The 24,749-nt window shown below is 33.6% G+C and overlaps 3 protein-coding genes across 4 annotated transcripts; all 3 read left to right on the top strand.

Annotated features, from left to right (window-relative positions):
• The first annotated feature begins 834 nt into the window (after positions 1–834).
• LOC143068676 (vitelline membrane outer layer protein 1-like) lies at positions 835–24,749 on the top strand. Of its 2 annotated transcripts, none has more exons than XM_076242915.1 (3): positions 835–1,089; positions 1,594–1,794; positions 24,196–24,749. In XM_076242915.1, exons 1-3 carry the CDS (start codon positions 907–909, stop codon positions 24,454–24,456), a joined length of 645 nt encoding a protein of 214 aa, XP_076099030.1. In that variant the 5' UTR covers positions 835–906; the 3' UTR covers positions 24,457–24,749. The 2 variants fall into 2 exon arrangements, with proteins under 2 accessions (XP_076099030.1, XP_076099031.1); XM_076242916.1 differs by lacking the exon at positions 24,196–24,749 and adding an exon at positions 3,389–3,845 and having other exon boundaries at positions 840–1,089.
• On the top strand, positions 13,921–15,734 carry LOC143069826 (vitelline membrane outer layer protein 1-like). The gene is made up of 3 exons (XM_076244630.1): positions 13,921–13,938; positions 14,680–14,859; positions 15,474–15,734. Exons 1-3 carry the CDS (start codon positions 13,921–13,923, stop codon positions 15,717–15,719), a joined length of 444 nt encoding a protein of 147 aa, XP_076100745.1. The 3' UTR covers positions 15,720–15,734.
• Positions 16,199–20,593, top strand: LOC143068678 (vitelline membrane outer layer protein 1-like). Its single transcript, XM_076242918.1, has 3 exons — positions 16,199–16,465; positions 19,311–19,511; positions 20,421–20,593. The coding sequence occupies exons 1-3, from the start codon at positions 16,277–16,279 to the stop codon at positions 20,568–20,570; spliced, it is 540 nt and encodes a 179-aa protein (XP_076099033.1). The 5' UTR covers positions 16,199–16,276; the 3' UTR covers positions 20,571–20,593.

A 24,749-nucleotide genomic window follows, 5' to 3' on the forward strand; every position in this document is an offset into this window, starting at 1 on the left:
TAGCCAAACTGGACGCAACTTCAGAACGGTCATAAATTGATTGTAAAAAGTTATTTCATGTGATCATATCACTATATATCACTATTAATCCATGTGGTTTCATTATGAGTATTGGAACCTAGCAATGGTGACAATTCTAGATGAATGTAACGCCCTCATTGCCTGTCCTGGTTTTGCTTTGCATTTTGTTGAATTTGCTTTTATCCGCTGTTTAACATTCGAATTAGGATTTGTATTTTCAAAAAGTAAATGTGGCTTCCAAATTCACTGGAGAAATCTTAATTGTCAATATACGCATCTTGGGAATATTGGTACTGTTAATGTTTTTATGGGCCAAATAGGTCTAAGGTTGTTGAAATGAATTTTCTCTCAAAATTAGTCGTAAGGTTAACTATAGTTATGTAATCTGCGTAGATATATAATATCGAATAACCTTTATGAGACCTCAAAATAAAAATATAAACATGGCCTATAGGATGACCTGTTAACCATGGATTAAAGAACTCACTTGAACCAAAAATGTATATAAAAAAACTAAATTAAAAAAAGAAAAAAAAACGAAATGAAGAGAAAAAAGAAAATATCTGCCTCGGGCGAACAAATAAAGTTCGAGGGTAACTTTGTTGTTAAAACTGAGCTTTGGTCCTGTCAATTAGGATTATACGGTTCTACAAGAAGTTCATACAGCCAACAGCAGTATATCGCTGTTTAAAAGTCACAATTCGATTGAGATAAAACAAATCCGGGTTACAATTTAGATAACCTGTGTTACCATTTTTTTTTAAACTAGACGTCATGGTTAGGACATACTATCCTAAAGTGCAAGATAATTGTTATGTGAAATCACAATCTGGCAATACAAGCTTATCTTAATTTGTAAGTGGTGCAAACACTTCTAGAAACAACATGGATATTTTAAAGTGTTTGGTTTTTTGCAACCTTCTTTATGGGTCCAACTGTCTTCTCTTAGATGAAAATCTTAGGAAAGTTGATAAAACATTAACCGTAAGCAATGGAGATGCATTTGGTGCTTGGACAACTATGGAACTATGCCCACCGGAATCATTCGCAATTGGATACGATATGAAGGTATATATGGTTGTCAAGATTTACTTTTCGCATTTTCATATTTTTTTCTAAAGATTTATTTGTTAAACTTGAACTGACTTCAACTTTATTTGAAGATTTTAACATGAAGGTCAAACTCATTTCCTAATAAAAACAAATTAAACATAGTGGGTTATTGGATTTCATGTTATGTAAAGCAAGGCATTGTTCGTGATTCTCCCTTCCCCCGAAAAAAACCCCCAACATAATCATAAAATGGTGACAATTATAAAAAAAAGTATACCCTAAAATTATAGATATTACAACAAAACAATGGGGTGTCCTTTGATAGAACTTCGTCAATGGTTGTCTTTATATAATATATTTTCCCCAAACTGGCTATGTATTGTTTCGGCTTGCCACCATTTGGCGTGCAGTGGCAACGTCCGATATTGTCATCTTCTGACCAAAAACATAGCAAAGTTTAAACTATTTAACACAGTACTTATAACACTGATTTTTTGTGTCATTAATCTATTTTAATAGATTGAACCAGATCAACATAGTGGTGATGATACGGCTCTTAACAGTATCAAACTAATATGTGGGTCAAAAGACGGCCATTACGGTAGTACAGTTACTTCCGGTGAGGGAAGCTGGGGAAGCTGGGTAGGATCCACGATGTGTAGTTATAGTACAAATCAAACATATCTGACATCGTTTGCATTGCAAGTAGAATTATTACAGGTAAATATTCATGTTTTGCAATATTCCTACATTCTTCTGAATGATATTTATAAAAGCTTTTCTGAGTTGTTATATCAGCAGAGTTTTTCCCACTGATGGTGGGCTGTTAGTCCCCTATTATATCACTAAACAAGAATTTTTTCCCAAGTACACGGATGCCCATCCGCACTATCATTTTCTATGTTCAGTGGACCGTTAAAAATGGGAAAAAAACTCAAATTTGGCATTAAAGTTTGAAAGATCATATCATAGGGAACATGTTTACTACGTTTCAAATTAATTGCACTTCAACTTAATCAAAAACTACCTCGACCAAAAACATCAACCTGAAGCGGGACAGACGGACGAACGGACGCACAGACCAGAAAACATAATGCCTATAAATGGGCATACAAAATCAAATTATATACGACAGTTGTCAGTACTTTATTCAAAAGTGTTGTCATATAATGGAAATTAATTGTAATAAGAGGAAGATATCGTTCTCATTCCAAGCCATGATTGTTTGTTCAGAATTGGCTGTACTTTTGATTTTGTTATGTTTAATCAGCTTTTCATCGTTTACATTCGGTTATATACTATTAAAGTGTTGAAAATGGCAATTCTTATATAATAGCTCGTTTATGTGTGTTAGAGTTGTGTTTCCGTTGTGTCGTTGTTCTCATCTTATATTTGATGTGTTTTCCTCAGTTTTAGTTTGTAACCCGGATTTGTTTTTTCCTAAATCGATTGATGAATTTCGAACAGCGGTATACTACTGTTGTTTTTATTGCCGTTGGGAATCACTGAAGCGACACATATATTGAAAATGCACTTGTTGTTCAGTAAATTATAAAAATAATTTTGGCCTCGAGTATCACAAATAAAGGCAACAGTAGTATACCGCTGTTTTAAATTCATAAATCGATTGAGAAAAAAACAAATCCGGCCATTTTCCATAAAGTGACAATTATTATCCAAATGCGCATCTGGTGCAGTATAATTGGTCTTGTTTATACTACTTCATTTTATTTGAAAACCGTACTTTTGGTAGTTTCACGTAAATGTATTAAGTAACTTAGGTTTCAACTCCCTCAGAAAAGTTGATCTTATATGGATTTTATTTCTAGATTCGGTTTTGTCCTAGCTATTCGACTGTCTCTGTTCTTATACATTCTATTCTTTCAAATATTCGGCGTCGAGCGTTCCTGATGAAGATTAATCAAGAAAAGCGCCTCGGACCCATGCAATACACCTGATCGCTAATCCCGGCTGACCCGGCCGCTTGAATTTTGACGCATACAACAATCACTTTTCCATTGTGGCGTCAGATATTTTGTTTTATGACGTAAACATTTTACGGGAACCTGTGTGATATCCAGTAATGGCGGAAAAATAGCGATAAGGTGTATTCATAACTTCTTGTTTTTCATTTTTTCAAGTCTAATCGAATGATGACATACATCGATTGAAAAAATACAAATAGAAAACAAGAATGAAAAAAATACAAATAATAAATACAAATTAAAAATGTTTGATATAACAGTTACTGTAAAAATAGTAGATGGTGAATTGTATTAAATCATAATTTCTTAAAATACATATTTTTTTGTAGCCAGGAGACAGAGACGATGTTGCAGCAACGTATGTAAAGTTCTGGTGCAGCGATTTAGATATAAAAAATGAACACGAAATAGCTCACCCAACTGGACACGGCTTATTGGGTGTTTATGGAAATCAGAGCGAAAAATGTAATCCAGAAACGGCAATATGTGGACTTCAAACCAATATTGAAGCGCCGATATTTTTTGGAGATGACACCGCGCTCAATAATGTCAGATTCTTCTGTTGTCCATAAAACAATGGCAAAAAAGGAAGAATACATATGATACTATGAATGTCGTCATTTTTATTTAGATGATTTCAGATTAAAATCTGGACAAATTTAAATTAATCTTTACAATAATACAAAAACATTTGTATGAACTAATCAAACATGTGAAATGATTTATACAAAGCTATTTTCTGTGCCATGTTACTTGTGATTTGATAAAAAAACGTCTTCCAATTTGTTTAAGTGTCGTATATGTCGTAAACAAAACAAATCAAAGTAAAGGTATGAGTTGGCTCGCTTAAAAATTATACCTTGAAATGTTCAATGTTCAATGTAGGAGAACATACAAAAGTGCCATCTAATAGTTATGAAAGGTACCAGGATTATAATTTAATACGCCAGACGCGAGTTTCGTCTACATAAGACTCATCAGTGACGCTCAGATCAAAATAGTTAAAAAGCCAAACAAGTACAAAGTTGAAGAGCCTTGAGGACCCGAAATTCCTAATAGTTGTGCCAATTACGGCTAAGGTTATCTATTCCTGGGATGAGAAAATCCTTAGTTTTTTGAAAAATTCAAAGTTTTGTAACAGGAAATTAAAAAAATTACCATATAATTGATATTCATGTCAACACCGAAGTGCTGACTACTGAGCTGGTGATACCCTCGGTGACGAGACGTCTAAAGTCATTAGACGGAGAAAACAGACAATTCCATAGCCACAAAATGACAAAAAGACCAAACAGAGATCACACTTAAATTGAGAGTAACATCAAGTACTACGGAATGGTAAGAAGACCCCGCTCCTCAGGCGACATCCTCCGTGTTGCTCTTGTTACAATGTTTTGAAATTGTAATTCCGATGGTAAAAAATGTTGTTAGAATGTACAAGTTCCTGTCCACATCCACTCAGGGTAACTGTGAGATGTATTTCTATTGGTTTCCACCTGATGAGTGAAGCCTTTTTCAACTGATTTTTATAGTTCGTTCTTATTTTGTTCTATTACACCACTGTCCCATGCTGGGGAGGCTTGGGATCCAACTAACATGTTTAACCCCACCACATTCTACATTCAACTTAATTAGGCCGTTAGTTTTCTCTTTTGAATTTGTTTTACATTTGTCATTTCGGTGTCTTGTTAAGCTGACTATGCAATATTTGTTTTGCTCATTGTTGAAGGCCGTACGGTGACCTGTACTTGTCAATTTCTGTGTCATTTGGTCTCTTGTGAAGATGTATCTCATTGGCAAACATACCACATCTTCTTGTTATATTAATCAAGTAAAACGTAAAATCAAACTAAATTTTATTTCGATCACTAACTTTACTTTTACTTTTACTTTTCTAGACTCATTCAAACGAAAAGTCTAGGATGAGTACTCCAGAGAACAAATTTATTTTGATCCCTTTTAATTCTTAATGAAATCATTTAAAAAGATAGGCGAAAGCTACCAAATATGTAATCAAACTCAAAGGTCGATAATAATTAAACTGACAATGTCATGGAAGAAAAAGTAACACGAAGAAAAGACAAACAAAAATACACAAAAGGTAAAATCAGAAGAAAAAAACCCGACCTCATCAGAAAAAACTTAAGACTGAGTATCACGAACCCCACATAAAATATGAGGGACGACTTTTCTGATTTCTCAAAATGTCAGACAAAGAAAAAGTGCAATATGGCCTTTAAAAGCAGTTTAAAGCACACTCATGTATGTACTGATGATGGACTTAGAAGACACAGTTCACAGTAAGTTGCCGATTCATGAATACTGCCTCTGGCTTTTATTAGTCTTGTATTATTTTAATTTTAGTTTCTTGTGTACAATTTGGAAATTAGTATGGCGTTCATTATCACTGAACTAGTATGTATTTGTTTAGAGGCTAGCTGAATGACGCCTCCGGGTGCGGGATCTCTCGCTACATTGAAGACCTGTTGGTGACCTTCTGCTGTTGTTTTTTTTTCTATGGTCGGGTTGTTGTCTCTTTGGCACATTCCCCATTTCCATTCTCAATTTTATTGTATGATTTTTATTTATAAACTAGTATACATTTTGTTTAAGGGGCCAGCTGAAGCACGACTCCGGGTGCGGGATTTTCTCGCTGCATTGAAGACCCATTGGTCTCATCGGTTGTTGTCTGCTCTTTGGTCGGGTTATTGTCTCTTAGACACATTCTCCATTTCCATTCTCAGTTTTATTTTTAAAAACTAGTTAAATAGTAAAAACTAACGTTATCAAATAAAGAAATATGAAACATCATTATCATTATCATACCACTGCTGATTTTTGTTTTAAGCCATGGTGTTGTCAGATTATTTTCAATCTACGAGGTTAACTGTTCCTCCTGTATCTTTCGCCCCTCTTTTCAAACAGGAAGGCATTACCAGTCCAGATGGTAGCAATTTTGTGTAACTAAGTAACTGTTTATAAAATGTTAAGCTATGTAACCCTATCCGTAGATTGCTGTTGTTTAATTTTGCACATTGTTTTTTTTAGGTGTACGTTTTCGAATGTTTGCTATTTTGGATTAATCACGGTGAAGTTATATTGAAAACATTAAATGACAAAGTTTCCAAAAATGTTCATCATATATTTGTTTTTTTTGTACTAGACGTACTTGCATGCTACATCCTTTTAAAAATGTGAATTGTTGACGTCTTCATATTACCGGTATCCTCGAAATGTATTTCTTTGACTTATTGTATTTATGGTTCTGTACATATCATGGAACAGAAGTATCTTATTTGTAGAAATTCGTATAACATAAGACTAACACTGGTGGAATTTTTAAAATAAAGTAAACCTCTTACTTTAAAAACTCGGTATATCGAGAGTGACTACTAGTATTCAAATACTTCAGTTCTAATCAAACACAAGTACTCCCAATATAATTTATGAAAGAAACTACTCAACATATATCAATATTTCATAGTTTTTTTATTTTTCACAACAAAGGAACATTATTTAAAGAAGTATCATGTGAACCTCCGCCTTGTGGTCCCTCAATCCTGGTTTGTATCCCACATATAGCAGAATGTGTTGGACAGCTTTCACTTCATCCACCATATCCTCCAAACAAGCCGTGTCCGGGTGGATGAGCTAATTCAGACTTATCTCTGTCATCGTCGAAGTCACGACATTTGAACTTAATAAAGTTCGCTGCCTTGTCATCTCCATCGCCCTTCAAAATTAAAGGCGGAATCACTTTTTCGAAATAAAAATGAAAGTATTGTGTGATAAAAAATGAGCGTTTCGCTGTGTCTGATGTATAAAAATGCAACAATACTAGTCTCTTGTCGGAATGGGGACGTTGAAAACTACGACTATTGTAATGTGGATACCACGTTCTCATCACCTTATACAAATAGCCTGCTGAAACTGTAAAAACTAAAACCCAACATACGCCCTCTTTTTTTAGTGGTTTCCCAAATTCCGAGTCCTTCATCCCGGTTCGCCTTCCTTGAAGAACATGCATATTATTTAATGTGTTTATATTCTTGTACGGAATATGCTCGACAAAATTGAACTGCCATTAAAGCGGGAGGTTTGGCATGCCATAACACAGGTTCAACCCACCATTTTTTCATAAAATGCCCTGTACCAAGTCAGGAAAATGGCATCCATGTAGAATGCGGGCAACCCCATTACTATATAGTGGAATACTTCATACATTTTGTTATTAATAAAATAGGCTACGTTTTATACTGTTTACCTTAGCTTTATTGACAAAATCTGACGGAATATAGGATTAGTAATGTCCTTCAACGTCGTAATTTTTTTAATCACTTATGAATCTTAAATAGACTAAACGTGCGACATGCGTACAAATTTATAATTAATATTATATTAATCAGGCTATTTTAAACTTAATTTGTCCGAAGATTTGAACACTCCCTTTTCTTTTTACGATGGACGCTTCTCGAAAACTGAATCTATCATTATCTGATTTAAAACACATTTTTTTGTTGTCTTGGATTTGCATTGTATATTAGCAGAGTAAAATATTCTATCTGCGAATTCGTTTTTCATTTTTGTTTAAATCCAAAACAATTGATAGTCATAACATTTGTGATACCATGGAAAGACCTACATTCAGACCAACATTAACAGAAACCATAGTAATACATACAGATGATAATTTCGAAAATCAATGTCTTTTCATTTATGCTCAAAGCCAGAATAATCGGGAAGGTATAACACATAATAGACAGATTGAAGATAATAAAATAAAAAAAAAAAGACCAAACGTGAAGCCAATCAAGGAATCAGATATATGCTTTAAATCCTTTGGTTAAATTGATTTCTAATGATTTTAAAAGAAAAATCAGAACGAAACCATTCCCGTATTCGCATACCAGTACTTCGCAACTATGATTATGATACCATCGGGGATTTAGGATTACCTACCAAATTATATTTCCAGTTGTAGGAATAACATAACGGTACCTAGTTTAATTTACTACACCCCATGTGCATTTCGAAAATAAATGTATATTCAGTGACACACGAGGCCTAGAAATTTTAAAGTTTAAAACCTAATCCAGACGTCGAGGAGTCGATAAAAACACGTATCGACCGCCCTACTGTCTATATCACCCTGCTCAACTCTAAATAAAATTGCATATCACGGCTTTGTGACATCGAATAGGTTAAACCGGTCTTAATGGCGTTGACCTGGACATATCAGCGACGGCATTATGTTTTAAACGACTTTGATAAGATTGACCCGAACTTAGCAAATCATCTTCCGGTTTGCTGATGAAACAAAGAAAGCACTTCAAAGACGCCAATACAGCCCGATATATCGATTATCAGGTTATCTGCATATTCAGATTGTAAAATATCAGCTGCTCGAAACAATATGAAAGCTTTTTGATCTCGTTCGCTGAGCTTCATATTATGACTCGCAGCGGATATTTAACAATATTAATATGCAGACAACCTGATAATCGGTACAAAAGGAACAAGGATAAGATGTAAAAAACGAATATATTACAACCATTAAAGTATATCATGACACAACAAATGGAGAAAACATGTATAAGCCAACAGGAGAACAACGCCTACTTAAGATTATACAGAGCCCTGCTAGGGACATGCATAGAAAAAATATATATTGTGCGCACAATTTGAAAATATTGTGCACACAACATAATATATTGTGCACACAACATATTATATTGTGCACACAACAAAAAATACTGTGAGAACAAAAATAATATACTGTAATCCCAAAATAAGTTCAACAGTTTTCCCTTGACTATGTCCTATTTTTATGAATAATTGAACAATGTGTACCATGTGAGCCCACAATATGTTTAAGTTGTGCGCACATTATATTATTGTGTGCGCACAATATATTTAAGTTCTTAGCAAGTCCCTAGCGGGGCTCCGTAAGATTACACGTATATAACTACTATATATTACAAATATAAGCTAGCATGATAGCAGAGGCAAAAGCCAACTGGTGATAAAATATAGGAAAGGGCACCTTTCATAAATATATTAAAATAACCTGATCTCCTTCGACTTGGAGAGAAAAAGATGTCAAATGCGTCTGATATCTATGGGCCTCAGACTTCTCACAATCTGTCCATCCTACCCAATTTCCGTAACTACCTTCACCAGATTCGATTATTCATCCATAACTGACACTAGAACTGATACATCTCAACAGTATGGCATTTAAAGAAGTGTCATCATGGTCATGTTGATTGCCTTCAATCTGTAATAATTTAATTTTGGATGTAACGCGTCTTCTGATTGGCTCACTTTATTTTGTTATTAGCCCATAGACATAATTTAATCATGTGACCGTGACGTCATCAGCGTTTTTTCATGGTTTTCTACGGTTTAAAATGGAATTTAGAATTAAATTATAAGAAATGACTGTAATATTTTTTTCTGTCTATTCGAAATACATAAACCATGTGATGCACACTGTTAAATAACCCGCAACGCATGTTATTCAGTGTGCACCAATTTTTTTATGTTATTTCTTCATCCACAGAAAAAATATTACAGTCATTCCTTAAATAGAAACAGCTACTTTCTAATGTTTCGATATCAATGGGATAGCATGTTTTCCTGGAATATTCTGATGAGTAACATTTCAGATCTCTTAAATTTGTACATTTGATCCCTTTAACATACCAGTTCTAAATAATTTTCAATTGTATCAGTAAATCAACTCATCATAGATAATAGGATTGACATCTGGTATTTACGGCAGATGCTCGTTTCGTCTACAAAAGACTCATCATTGGCGCCCGAATTAAACAAAATTAAAGGCCAAATAAAGTACGAACTCGATAATTGAGGACCCAAAATTCCAAATACAGCCAAAAGACAAAATTGTCTGAGGTAGAATAACCTTAGTTCTTTGAAAAATAAAGTTTTGTAAATGTTCATTTATAATTTTGACCATATCAATGATAATTCATGTCAATACAAAGGTGTGATGCCCTTGGGGAATGAGAACTCTACCAGCAGTGGCATCACCCCACTGGTAATAAATAAAATTATCATAGATACCAGGATTGAAATTTAGAATTTACACCAGACGCGCGTTTCGTCTTAAAAAGGCCAAATAAAGTACGAAATTGAAGATTACAAGTTTCGAATTTGATTAAGTTATTGATTTGAACGTATATGTGTCTGAATAAATTTTGATACTGAACCTTAAGCCGAGTCGTCAGCACATCTGTATTGACATGAATTATTGTTGATTTGGTCATAATTAACTGTTAACAAAACTTTGAATGTTTGTCGTAATTAAGGATAAAAGATCAGGACAACACTGGGTCGATGTCACTGGTGGTGGATGATTCGTCCATGAGGGTCCCCAAGGGTATCTCCAGTCCAGTTCGGTGTTGACATGAATATCAATTATATGGTCATTTTAACTGTTTGCAAAAGAATGAATTATTCAAAATATAAGGATTTTCTAATCCCAGGCATAGATTACTTTAGACGTATTTCGCATAACTTTTTGGAATATAAGGTCCTAAATGCTCTTCATCTTTATAAGCGTTTGGCCTTCTAACTATTTTGATCTGAGCTGATGAGTCCTGTGTAGACGAAACGCGAGTCTGGTGTATCAAATTATAAGCTTGGTACCTTTGATAACTATTTGATCAAATTATTGATTTTATTAACATATAATTAAAATTGAAAATGGGGAATGCGTCAAAGAGACAACAACCCGAACATAGAACAGATGTCAGCAGAAGATCACCAATAGGTCCTCAATGCAGAGAGAAACTCCTGCACCCGGAGGCGTCCTTCTTCTTAACTAGTATTCGGTTGTCATGTTAAGAGCAACTTCGATGTGATTTTTGTTGTGTTAGACAACCATATAAAATTTCGTTATTTTGTAACTTAACTCTTTACTTTTTTTTGTATGACAACGATAGATTTTTGCTATAAATAATGATTCGTGAAAAATAGAATAATAAAAGTTTAACTGCGATAGTTCAAAATTCACCTTCATATTGTATCCAGTTGCGAAAAATCCATCAGCACAAACATGAGGAGGATGCCAATCACCCCTAAACTCCGAAACAGTGGTGACGTTGCTTCGCTAAACTAAAATCAACGTAGCGTAGTAAAGAGGACGTAACCGCTGTTTCGGAGTTCGAATCACCCCACCATCCACTATTTGAAACTCCAATGGTTTTAATATGCTTTCGAGGAACATCTGGTAAATTAAGAAAGACATAGCTGCTATGAAAAATACAGCAAAGAATGAACGAATATAATATCTCCATGCCTAAATTTGGTCAGTAAATAAATTGAAGGTTGACATAACCTTATCAATTGGGTCATAATTTTGACATTGAATTTGACCTACTCATCCGGATTTACCGATCAGTCTTGTGTATCCGCGCATCTAAGACTGTTGGTTTCACTTTGGTTATCTCATAAAACCAATAATCGGATAATATTGAATGAAAAATGTCATGACAAACTTTAATTCCATGAAATCTTCTGTATGTATGGTTTCATCTTTCAGATTTTTGTGTAAAGTGTGTCTAAAACTAGGGAAACCCTTCTTTTTAAAATTCTTCAAATGTGCAATTATTTCCCGCATGCTTTCTTGAAATAACTATATTGGAAAATAGGAAAGAATATATATTGCGAAATATAGTTCAGTTGAAACAAAACAGACTGAAAAGGATTTGCAGCAAAATTCATTTCAATTTGAAAGAAAAAAATGATCTGATATGAAACCAATTTCTTTTGATGATGTGTTTTGTTAATGGAAAATTTCAAAATATAGAAATCACAAGTGTACCTCTTGTTTCATGATAATAGTTATCCACGGTACCAGGATTATAATTTAGTACACCAGACGCGCGTTTCGTCAACATACGACTCATCAGTGACGCTCATATCAAAATATTTATAAAGCCAATGAAGCACAAAGTTGAACAGCATTGAGGATCCAAAATTCCAAAAAGTTGTGCCAAATACGACTAAGTTAGTCTGCCTGGGATAAGCAAAATACTTAGTTTTCCGAAAAATTCAAAGTTTTGTAAATAGGAAATTTATAAAACTTACCACATCATTGATATTCATGTCAACACCGAAGTATTGACTACTGGGCTGCTCATATCCTGGGAGATGAAACGTCCACCAGCAGTGGCATCGACATAGTCAAGTAAGTGTTAACAATGATGATTGTAGATGTATAACTGTACAGTAATGCGACAACAGCATCACGAGACGGAAAAGAATATTAATTAAAAACCAATTGTTCAGAGAACAACTGAAGGTCTTTCCACCAGTTAATATCTATTTTGATATTAAAATATTAAAATCAGTCTAAAATGTCAGTTCATATGGCTTTATGAAGGTCACAAACTGAGGATATCAAATCAAAAGACCCTAGGTCTCTAATACGTATGGTTAATAAGTTATATCACTTTACACATAATTTTAGACATGATAGGGGCAAAAACTCCCATTCATTGTCTACGCACCCTTTCAACTTAAATTATTAAGTTACGACATGTCGCAACTTACAATTTAGTCAAAATAATTTGTCGATATCTTATACGGTTTCTGGAAATGAGTGTAAATAAGCCTAATTCAAAAATTAGAATATGACCTTGACCTTTGACCTTGACCTAATTTTCATTTTTTTGGACCAAGGACCTCAAATCAAAAGATCCTAGGTCTCTATCACTTATGGTGTTCCAGTTTAAAATACATTTCAAAATTTCAAATACAAAAGGGGAAATAACTCTCATATGGAGCGTTCATATTGCTTCGGTCGAAATTGGACAAATCATGCAAAGGATATAACGAGCAATTTTATAAAATAAATTTGTCGTAATCTCTTACGGTTGCGAAGGAGTCGTGATCACAAGGAAAACAGTGTTTGGGGAGATAACTCCTACAAAGAAAAGTATTCGGTTACGCAGGGTAAATTTCAAAAGCGCATAAACTGTTCGATATCATATACCAAATATCTAAGCGACATATTGCGAAACAAATATTTATCGCAAGAACAAAATTAGGCGGAAGAAAAAAAAAATAGTCAGAAGAAAAACAATAGGTCTTTCCACAGAAAAGTGGAAAGACCTAAAAATGCTGGTCACCGGGCAAAACTTGTTTAGGCATTCAAATGGATAAAACTAGAGAATTCCGAAAATCTGAACAAAATTCCAAAACATTAAAAGCGAGCTTCTTTAAACAAGTAGCTTGACTATATGGCACGCTCTAAATCAAATGGAATTTAAATAATAATAATAGTGACTAACAGAAATATGCCAAGAACATTATTCAAATATGTGTTTGTGGAGAAAACTACAACATGTTTAAGTTAAGGTATTTGATCATGTATGAAGTAAAATAAAACTCCGAAGAAAATTCAAAACGGAAAGGTCTTTAATCAAATGGCAAAATTAAAAACTTAAACACATCCAACGATTGGACAACATTTGTTATATTCCTGACTTGATATGTAACAGTGCGAACGTCTTATCAAAATCACTCCAACTTGATTCGTATCTCTTACAAGTGAAAGCTATCGGACTTCCTGGTAGTAATAGGTGAAACAAGTACACCCTAAGACAATACTTTGATTGGCATTGTAGGCTTATCTCTCAAAGTAAAAGGTGAATATAGAGAGATAATGACAGTTACAAAGTATTTCCTACTATTCAGCTTATTAATTTATTGTGAATCACTTTTAATTACACATGATTCTCCCCGCAATGTGGTAAAAGTTTTACAAATTGACAATGGTGATGACTGGGGCACTTGTAACCCTCCTCAATATTGTGCTGACGGGCATTTTGCAATGGGATACAATATGAAGGTAATGGAAATTTTATTAATGGTATGGCTATTTTATTTATTTTATTTATACGTAATGAATGTTAATTATTATGACCATCTGTGAGTAAAATTGAACATTATGAAGAACAAGGATGTGTCCCTAGTACACGGATGCCCTATCATCACTATAATTTTCTATGTTCAGTTGACCGTGAAATCGGGTCAAAACTCTAATTTGGCATTATCATATCATAGGAAACATTTGTACCAAGTTTCAAGTTAATTGGACAGACGAACAGCCGAACGGACGCACAGAACAGAAAACATAATTCCCATAAATGGAGCATACAAAAAAACCATTATGGCTTGCAAATGACATTATAACAATCTTTAACAAATGATTGAAGGTCAGAATGCTGTATTTCGCAAAAGCATTAAAGATAACTGATATAAAAAATCGTATGTGGAATCTATGACGAGTTTATTCTCAATCACAACTGAAATAAGAGATTTAGACCAACATAACGATTTTTTTTTCGAGTCAACAATACGATACAACATTATCAGCATTCCAGCTTCTTATAAACATTTTTTCGCTTATCGTTTTATGAAAATAACAACAACTAGATACCTGCTTGGATGGGCTCATATGTTTAAATAAATTGTTGGTACCTTAGAATTTTGTCAAAGAAAGAAATACAATTGATACAGCTAGTTGAGTATTCTTAACTTCAAAATTTGTTCGTTTTATGTTGAAACAGATTGAGGTTCCTCAGGGTAGTGGCGACGATACTGCACTCAACAGCATTCTGCTAAAAGTGGATCAGCAGCTGGTCAGTATGGTGGATATATTGTTTCCGGTCAAGGTACATGGGGAGGAAGGGTAGGAGAAACATTATGTGAAAACTCTGAAACTCAAAAGTTCTTGACATCGTTTGCTCTACAAGTAGAAAATAGACAGGTAATCATCCAATTTGTATTTTTTATGTAGATGATTTAAAAAGCTACTGACACCGACGGAGTTTACCTGAAATTGTTTATCCGAAGCTCAGAACTATTTAAAAGACACCGTATGACGGAATTTCGTGACTGTTTTTAAACTAACTACCCTAGGCTAGATTTTATAAAATTATTTCAAAATAGAGACCACATGACACTAGTTATTGTTTTATTATAATACTCATGGATTATTCTCTGTGATCTACATGGTCATTTGGATATATACATATACCATAGGACAAAATTGCTAGTTAACAATTTTATTTTGTGAAGAATACATTGTAACTATTTTTTATTGTTGTTTGCTTAAGTCCAGTGGCAAAATTTCATGAATGTTCAAGTGTAATTGTATTTTTTGTATTCATATGCTGTAAAAAAAGAGAAAAAGAAGGAGGACCATTGCACTAGTAACTACTAGTTCCGCATGGTATATGGTGATTCGCCACTGACATGATTCTTCTAAATATTTCGTTAATTGAATTTTGAATTTTATAGGCTTAGATGTCACCTATTTTCCTTGAATCGGGGATATGTAAAAATCTAACATTAATTAACAAGGTTATATTTCTATTACAGGGAGGGAGCGATGACACAGCAGCAAATTTCTCAAAATTCAAATGCCAAGATGTGGATGTAGAGCCTGAATATGACCTTGCACATCCACCAGGACACGGAGAATGGGGATCCTATGGAACCTGGAGTCAGAGTTGTCTTCTAAGTTCAGCTATTTGTGGGATACAAACTAAGAGTAGAAGCTCCTCAAGGTTTTTCGGTGACGATACTGCGCCGAATGACGTCAAGTTCTATTGTTGTTCTGAATAAAAATGTTTTCGTGACCTTCTTTTTGTCATGTCTTAAACTTTCTGATGGATGTGAAAATATGCAAACCTTGCAATTATGCTAAATAATAAAAACTATGCAAATGTGAATGGAGTAGAATCAATCCTTCTGCTTATCTTTAACTATTTTGTTCATCATGGAATTCGGTAGTTTGACGACAGATCTGTTAGAGTATCTACGAAATGTGTTCCAATCTTTTTTTTAAATATTATTTAGAGCTTGACACATAACCTGAAATGCATGGATAGAAATCGACCTTATGCTTTCATGTTGAATTATTTTGGAACATTCGAATACGAAATATAAGATAAATGCTAGTTTGCTTTTATGGGGTTCTTCCAGCAGTTCAGTTGTCAAACAGTTACAAATTTTCATAGACATTTTTCTACCCGAAAATTATTAACAGATGTATTCATATTCATTTGCTGTTTTCCTTGTGTTGTAATATTATCTAACTGAACTAGATGTAAAGGACAAATAAATAAGTTGGATTGCATAGTAAGTTTATCTTTCAATTGCAAAGGGGAACACAAAGAGAGATGATGAAAGCTTCGAAATATCTTCTTACTTTCAGCTTTATATTTTGCTGTGAATCTATTTTGTTAATCAACGATTCACCTCGCAAAGTTATTCAAATTTTACAAGTGGACAATGGTGGTGACTGGGGCGATTGGAACCCTCCTCAATATTGTGCCGAGGGACATTATGCAATAGGATACAATATGAAGGTATGTTGATATAAAAATGATATAAGGGCTAGATAATTGAACTCTTTTAATTAGGTTTAGCTACTTAATTCAATAAATAATTCTTATATGATTTGCATATCTATAAAAACTTGAATTGGATTGGTCAATTAGAATTTTTTTCTAAGTTTACACTTCGATAAACCATGTTTACGAAACTACTTTTGTAATCTATTCATGCGCGATACACAAGCTTGCAGTGATCCCGGGATTTTCAGCAAATTGAGATTTAAAAACAATTGCATAACAGTTGTGACTATGCTAGTGCATATATAACCAAAAAAAAAAAGAAATAAATTTAAAGCACTAATGCTTCGAAAATGTCTAAAAATAAAATTTAATAAAATTCCGCGAAATTTCATGAAGAATTTGGCGAATTTACGTCATAGCAAAACACGACGTCATACGAATGGAAATTTTCAAGGGAAAGATTATTTCGTTACGTGTACGCTTCAAATTCGGATAACATTTAATTAAAATGAAATTTTTGAGGTAGGTGCTATTTCACTTAAGATTCCGTTGTATTTATCGGACATTTATGGTTTTTAGAAAGTCAAGATGGCGGCGTACTCCTCAGTTACGACTTGCCATTGTGCTTTTGATGGTTAATATATCCAGGTGTAATGATAAGTCGTTATCCTAAGGCTATTTTTTTCTTATTTTTTCTGTACACTTAGCTTTCATTTTTTATTACCATGCATTGTCAAGCTTGGTAACTCATAATTATTTGTTAGTAACTAAATGTACGATGCTGTCCCATACTGAAACCTTCTGACCTTGTTTGTTTACATTTAAATTTCAATGGCGTCAAAATCACGTGATGTCAATTCGTTCTACCCAATCAAATTGCTCTACTGTCAATTAGGGGATTTTCCAGTCTACGGCAATTACGTTATTTCTTTGTGGGATATTGCTTCAAAATAGTTTGCAATAATTTTGGGTTTTATTCAACAGGAAAACTCTTTTTTTGCCATCCCTTTTGACATCAATGGAATTCTGTATGAATATTTATCTACAGTCATGATGGTCAGAATATCGATCTTTTTATAATGAATAAAAAGAAAATTCTATGAAAAATAAATGTAAATTATTTTTCATTAACCTACTCTATATTCCTGTACAAAATTATGGCATGGGCATCGTTTTTTTCAATTAGTTTTCCTTTCATTTTGGTTGGGCTTTTTTCGCGGGAAAATCGCGAAAGAGTTAGGAGCATGTCATTTTAAAATTCCTAAAAATACGATTTGCTTGACCTGTAGTGCCTGCCACAAGATTGATGACGCTAAATGGAATGTACACAAAGCAATGGAGGCCGGAAGTGGGATTTTGTGAAGTTCTAGAATGTTTTTAGACATTCGGAAGTCGGGATTGAAACGGGCATTAGAAATTTGGCATTTTTTAGCAATAATTGAGAACAACAATGAAAACTTACCCTCAGAAATGTTTTTTTATTCAAAAGTGCAGAAAAAAACGTATTCTACATTGTTTTTCTACGCCGGAAGTGGCGTAGTGACGTCAATGCGGAGTTTCCCCGTGTGTTAAGTTCAAACACAAATACCTAACGAACTGACAAGATGAACGATTTTAGACTACGGTAGGATATATATAGTAGCCATCAACAACAAAAAATGTTTATTAAATATCACAAATGTTTGGCTGAAGAATTATAAGGATTAAACACATTTTTTCTAGAGGTTATTGATGTGTAAACCGGGGCGATTAACTCACAAACTGAATAAAAGTCCGAAGGTATTCAGTTTGTGAGTTAATCGCCCCGGTTTACACATCAATAACCTCTAGAAAAATGTGTTTAATCCTATAATGTTTCATCATTAAACTTATCGGAAAGTACTATTAAATGATAAAATCTTCTTATCAAATGCCTTCGTAAGAATTTGATTGCAAAAAAGTAAAACTAAGGGTAAAAAACCTGCAAGTAAATTATCTAAATTAATAACCCCAACAAAATAAAATGTCTCTGCTAAAGTAGTGAAATTTATTTCTTATTCATTCGCCTGGGAGAGAGTGCTTAATGTGGATGCGTATGTTGCACCGTATAATCAAAAGCATCATGAAAACACTTTTTCCTTTTTTAAGTTTTAAATATTTTTTTAGTAAATACTGGTATTTTTTATGTAATAATTTCAACTTATTTTCAATTATGTCTTATCAAAACGATATTACAATACAAAAGTACATGTATATGCGCTGCTCTTCTATACTAATCAACTTTTGCAGCAATTCATAAAATGATACTTAAGATCCAAATTGTAATGTCGTATGGATAAGGGCAAGAACAAATCAAAGAAAAAATTGAAATATCAAAGAATGTTAACTAAGCAAATATCAAAATTCAAAGACAAAAGAAAGAAAACCAGGTTCGGTTACAATAACTAGTGACTGTGACCTTTACGGGAAAAAAATGACTTCAATTTTCGACGGAAATGGTCGTAGCAATAATTTGTTCAAGTTCCGTTATTTTAAGTCAACAGTATATAACACTCTTAGTCAGGTCCCTGATGTTCAGTAGTTGTTGTTTGTTTAATGTGATTCATACGTCTTTCTCGTTTCTCGTTTTATATATAGATAAGACCGTTGGTTTTCTCGTTTGAATGGTTTCACACTAGTCAATATGTGGGCACTTTACAGCTTGCTATTTGGTGTGAGCCAATGCTCCATGTTGAAGACCGTACTTTTTTTCTTTAGAAATGGGATTGGATGTAGAGTTGTCTTATTGGCACTCATACCACATCTTCTTATCTCTATTGTTATTTTGAAACAAAGCAGCGAATATATTTATTTACATATTAGATGTATTCTACAACAGATGGAAGCTCCTCAAGGTTCTAGCGACGATACTGAACTCAACAGCATTCTCCTTAAATGTGAATCAGCAGTGGGTCAATATGGTAGATACAAACCTTCCGGTGAAGGTGCATGGGGTGGATGGGTAGGAGAAACACTATGTAATAAGGCTGGATCTCAAATGTTCCTGACATCTTTTACTTTGCAAGTAGAAACAAACCAGGTAATGATATAGTGTGAATCTTCCATATATACATACATATAGTAATTTTCACTGTGCTATCATCACCACCAGATTTAGATACCTTTGGTCCTGGTTTGCTGTGCATTGTTTACGAAAAACTACATTACTGTACATATTCCAACAAATAGGTTCCTAGGTATCTATCTATACGCTGTTATTTGTACATACAGTAATGTTGTTTTTCCTAGGCAATGATCAGAGAACCATGCCATGGGTACATCTATATTTTGCGGTATTGATGCACATTAATTACATTTGATGATTAATTATCTATCTAGTACATACACTACCAATGCAATTTTTCGTATAGGTGTAAAAGCTACGCCGCTGAGTAAGATGTTTTTTAAAGGTGCATCTGCGTCGTATTTATCAATTTTCTGAAAAGTATAAACATCTTCAGAAACCTTTTGATAGTTTATCGACAAAATATATTATAAAATTTCTTTCGTTGTGATCTTAGCGAACTCAACAGCAACCATGTTCTAATGATGTTCACTTTTTCAATTTGTTGAGCAACTGATTGAAGTTCCTAAGGCAAAATTGACCTTTTAGAAATGGTTTTTTCCTCGATCATTTATTCTTCCAAGAATTTCAAATATTTGGTTTTATGCGTTTGTGAAGAAGGTTGGCGAAGCGAAGGACCTGTGACGCACCGAATGAAAAGTGTTATTTTTCCTATTCTAGCACTGGATGGATACCCCTGTAAGTGGACTGCTAGTTACTCAAACAAGTAGTCAGTGAATCGCAACTGACATGATTTGTAAAATTCATCTCGTAAATTTTCCACTGATAAATTCAGATGTTGTTTCATCTAGTCTCCCGCGGACTGCTATTTCCTGCGTCAATCCAGTTTATATATTTATCTAACGTTTATTCGTTCTATTTCAGGGAAGAAGCGATGACACTGCAGCAAATTTTGTAAAATTCACATGCCGAGATTCAGCTATTTGTGGTATTCAAACTAAAGTAGAATCCCCACAAGGTTCCGATGATGATTGTGCGCTGAATGACGTTAAATTTTTTTGTTGTAAAGAATAAAAATGTGTCTTTATGTTATATTGCTATCATATCTTTTAACTTTCTAAGTAATATCAACATATTACTGGTGTACGAATATGAACTTCTTACGGTGAAAAAAAGAAGCTATACATGTGCAAATTAATTTGAACTAAAGGAAAAGCTGGAATTACTTTGTACATCTAAAACTTTTAAAACACATGAAATCAAAACGCCTCATTATTCAAAACGTTTTCGTTCGAATTGCAGATAAACTACTAGTACTTTGATAAAAAATAACAATGTAATTACATGCGATTTCTCAGTTTGTTTGAAATACCCATTCCCATGTCAGGAATATGATAGTTGTTATCCATTCGTTTGGTGTGTTTTAACTTTTTAATTTTGACATTTGATTTCAGACTTTTCGTTCTGAATTTTCCTCGGAGTTTGGCATTATTGTTATTTTACTTCTTTTCACTCGATATATATATATGCATTCCACCGACAACCAAAAGGTTTATCATAGACACAATTGTTCACTTTTCGGTCCCAATTTTGAATTGTTAGGTTATAAGTTCGCAGCTAAACCAAAAATGTATGAAAAAAAACAAATTAAAGAAAATAAAACTAGAGGCTCTAAAGAGCCTGTGTCGCTCACCTTGGTCTATGTGAATATTAAACAAAGGACACAGATGGATTCATGACAAAATTGTGTTTTGGTGATTGTGATGTGTTTGTAGATCTTACTTTACTGAACATCTCTATCTATAATAAACTTGGCCAAGTAGTCACAGTGGGAAAAGTTAGTAAAAATTTACAAATTTTATGAAAATTGTTAAAAGTTGACTATAAACGGCAATAACTCCTTAGGGGGTCAATTGACTATTTTGGTCATGTTGACTTATTTTTTAGGTCTTACTTTGCTGTACATTATTGCTGCTTACAGTTTATCTCTATCTATAATAATATTGAAGATAATAACCAAAAACTGAAAAATTTCCTTAAAATTACCAATTCAGGGCAACAAGTTGTCCGATTCATCTGAAAATTTCAGGGCAGATAGATCTTGACCTTATAAACAATTTTACCCCCATGTCAGATTTGCTGTAAATGCTTTGGTTTTTGAGATATAAGCCAAAAACTGCATTTTACTCCTTTGTTCTATTTTTAGCCATGGCGGCCATCTTAGTTGGTTGGCCGAATCACCGAACACATTTTGTAAACTAGATACCCCAATAATGATTGTAGCCAAGTTTGGTATAATTTGGACCAGTAGTTTCAGAGGAGAAGATTTTTGTTAAAGTTAACAGACGACGACGACGACGACGACGGACAAAAAGGGATGAGAAAAGCTCACTTGGCCCTGTGGGCCAGGTGAGCTAAAAAGTAAGCAAAATGAAGAAAAAAAAATATCAGCCTCGGACGAACAAATCAAGTTCGAAGGTAAATTTGGTGTTAAAACTGAGCTTTGGTCCTGTCAATTAGAATTAAACGGTCCGACAAGAAGTACAAAAGGCAACAGTAGTATAACGCTGTTCAAAAGTCATAAATCGATTGAGAGAAAACAAATCCGGGTTACAATTTGGATAACCTGTGTTACCATTTTTTTTTAAACTAGACGTCCTGGTATGTGCATACTTGAAGTGCGAGATAATTGTTATGTAATCTGGCGACACAAGCTTATCTTAGTTGGTAAGTGGTGTTAACAGTTCTAGAAAAAAAAACATGGATATTTTAAGGTGTTTGGCTGTTTGCAGCCTTCTATATGGGTGCAACTATCTTCTTTTGGATGAAAATCTTAGGAAAATTGATAAAACATTAGCCGTAAGCAATGGAGACGCATTTGGTGCTTGGACAACAATGGAACTATGCCCTCCAGAATCCTACGCAATTGGATACGATATGAAGGTATGGTCGTCAATATTTACTTTTCGCGTTTTCATGCTTCTTTCTAAAGATTTATTTGTTAAAATGAAAATGGATTCAACCTGGTCTATAGTTGTTAATTTCTGTGTCATTTAGTATCTTGTGGAGAGTTGTTTCATTGGCAATCATACCACATCTTTTTTTTATATCTATTTGAAGATTTTAACATGAAGATCAAAATAATTTCCTAATGAAAAAAATAAACAAAATGAATTATTGGATCTCATGTTACGTAAAGCAAGGCACTGTTCGTGGTCCCCCCCCCAAAAAAAATCCCCAACATAATCATAAAATGATGACAATCATAAGAAAAGTATACTCTTATGTTATAAATATTACCACATAATAATGGTTTTTCCGTTGATCGAACTTCGTCAATGCTTGTCTTCATATATCATTTGGCGTGTACTGTCAACGTCCGATATTGTCGTTTTCTGACCAAAAAACAGTGTAAGTATAAACTATATAACACAGTATAATTTTCTGTTTCTTTAATTTATTTTAATAGATTGAACCAGATCAACATAGTGGCGATGATACGGCTCTTAACAGTATCAAACTAATATGTGGGTCAAAAGACGGCCATTACGGTAGTACGGTTACTTCCGGTGAGGGAAGCTGGGGAAGCTGGGTAGGATCCATGATGTGTAGTTATAGTACAAATCAAACATATCTGACATCGTTTGCCTTGCAAGAAGAATTATTACAGGTAAATGTTCATGTTTTGCAATCTTCCTATATTCTTCTGAACGATATTTACAAAAGTTTTTCTTAACGATTACCTCCGCTGAGTTTTTCCCACTGACGGTGGACTGTTAATCCCGGATTATATCACTAAAAATATCAAATTCGATACGACAGTTGGCAGTACTTTATTCTATAGTGTTGTTATAAAATGGAAATTTATTGTAATACATGGAAGATATCGTTCTCATTCAACGCCATGATTGTTTGTCCAAAATCGGCCGTACCTTTGATTTCGATTTGTTTAATCAGCCTTTCGACGTTTACATTCGGTTATATACTTTCAAAGTGTTAAAAATAGCAATTGTTATATAAAAGTTCGTTTCTGTGTGTGTTGCATTTTAGTGTTGTGTTTCCGTTGTGTTGTTGTTCTCCTCTTATATTTGATGTTTCTCACAGTTTTAGTTTGTAACCTGAATTTATTTTTTTTCCTCATTCGATTAATTAATTTCGAATAGTGGTATACTACTGTTACCTTTATTGCCCTTGGGTATGCACATGTGGTTCAGTAAATTATAAAAATAATTTTGGCCTCAAGTATCACAAAAGTGACAATCATTATCCAAATGCGCATCTGGTGTTGTTCATACGACTTCATTTCATTTGAACATCGTACTTTTGGGAGTTTCATGTAAATGCATTAAGTAACTTAGGTTTTAACTCCCTCAGAAAATGACCTTATATTGATTTGGCTATTTTTAGATTCGTTTTTGTCATGGCTCTTTGACTGTTTCTGTTTTTATACATTCTAGTCTTTCAAAAATTCGGCGTCGAGCGTTCCTGATGAAGATTAATCAAGAAAAGCGCTTCAGGCGCATGCAATTTATATGTTCACATACATCGATTGAAAAAATACAATAAAAAAACAAGAATGAAAAAGTACAAATAATAAAATACAAATTAAAAATGTTTAAAATAATAGTAGCTGTAAAAACAAATAAACGGCGAGTTGTATTAAATCATAATTGCTTAAAATAAATATTATTTTTTGTAGCCAGGAGACAGAGACGATGTTGCAGCAACCTATGTAAAATTCTGGTGCAGCGATTTAGATATTAAAGATGAACACAAAATAGCTCACCCACCTGGACACGGCTTATTGGGGGTTTATGGAAATCAGAGCGAAAAATGCAATCCAGGTTCGGCAATATGTGGACTTCAAACCAATATTGAAGCGCCGATATTTTTTGGAGATGACACCGCGCTCAATAATGTTAGATTCTTTTGTTGTCCATATAACAATGACAAAATATGAAGAATACATATGATACTATCAATGTCGTCATTTTTGTTTAGATAAATATGATTTCAGATTAAAATCTGGACAGATTTGAATAAATCTTTACGTGAATACAGAAACATTTGGGTGAATTGTTCAAAAATGTTAAATAATTTATATAAAGATATTTCAGTGCAATGAAACTTGTATAATGAAAGTTAATTCCTTGCAGATTAAATTTATTTGATTTGATTTATCAAAAAATAGTGTCTTCCAATTTGTTTAAGTTTTTGTATGTCATGAACAAAGCAAATAAAAGTAAAGGCATG

Source organism: Mytilus galloprovincialis, chromosome 3 (assembly GCF_965363235.1).
Source record: "Mytilus galloprovincialis chromosome 3, xbMytGall1.hap1.1, whole genome shotgun sequence".
Lineage (NCBI taxonomy): Eukaryota > Metazoa > Mollusca > Bivalvia > Mytilida > Mytilidae > Mytilus > Mytilus galloprovincialis.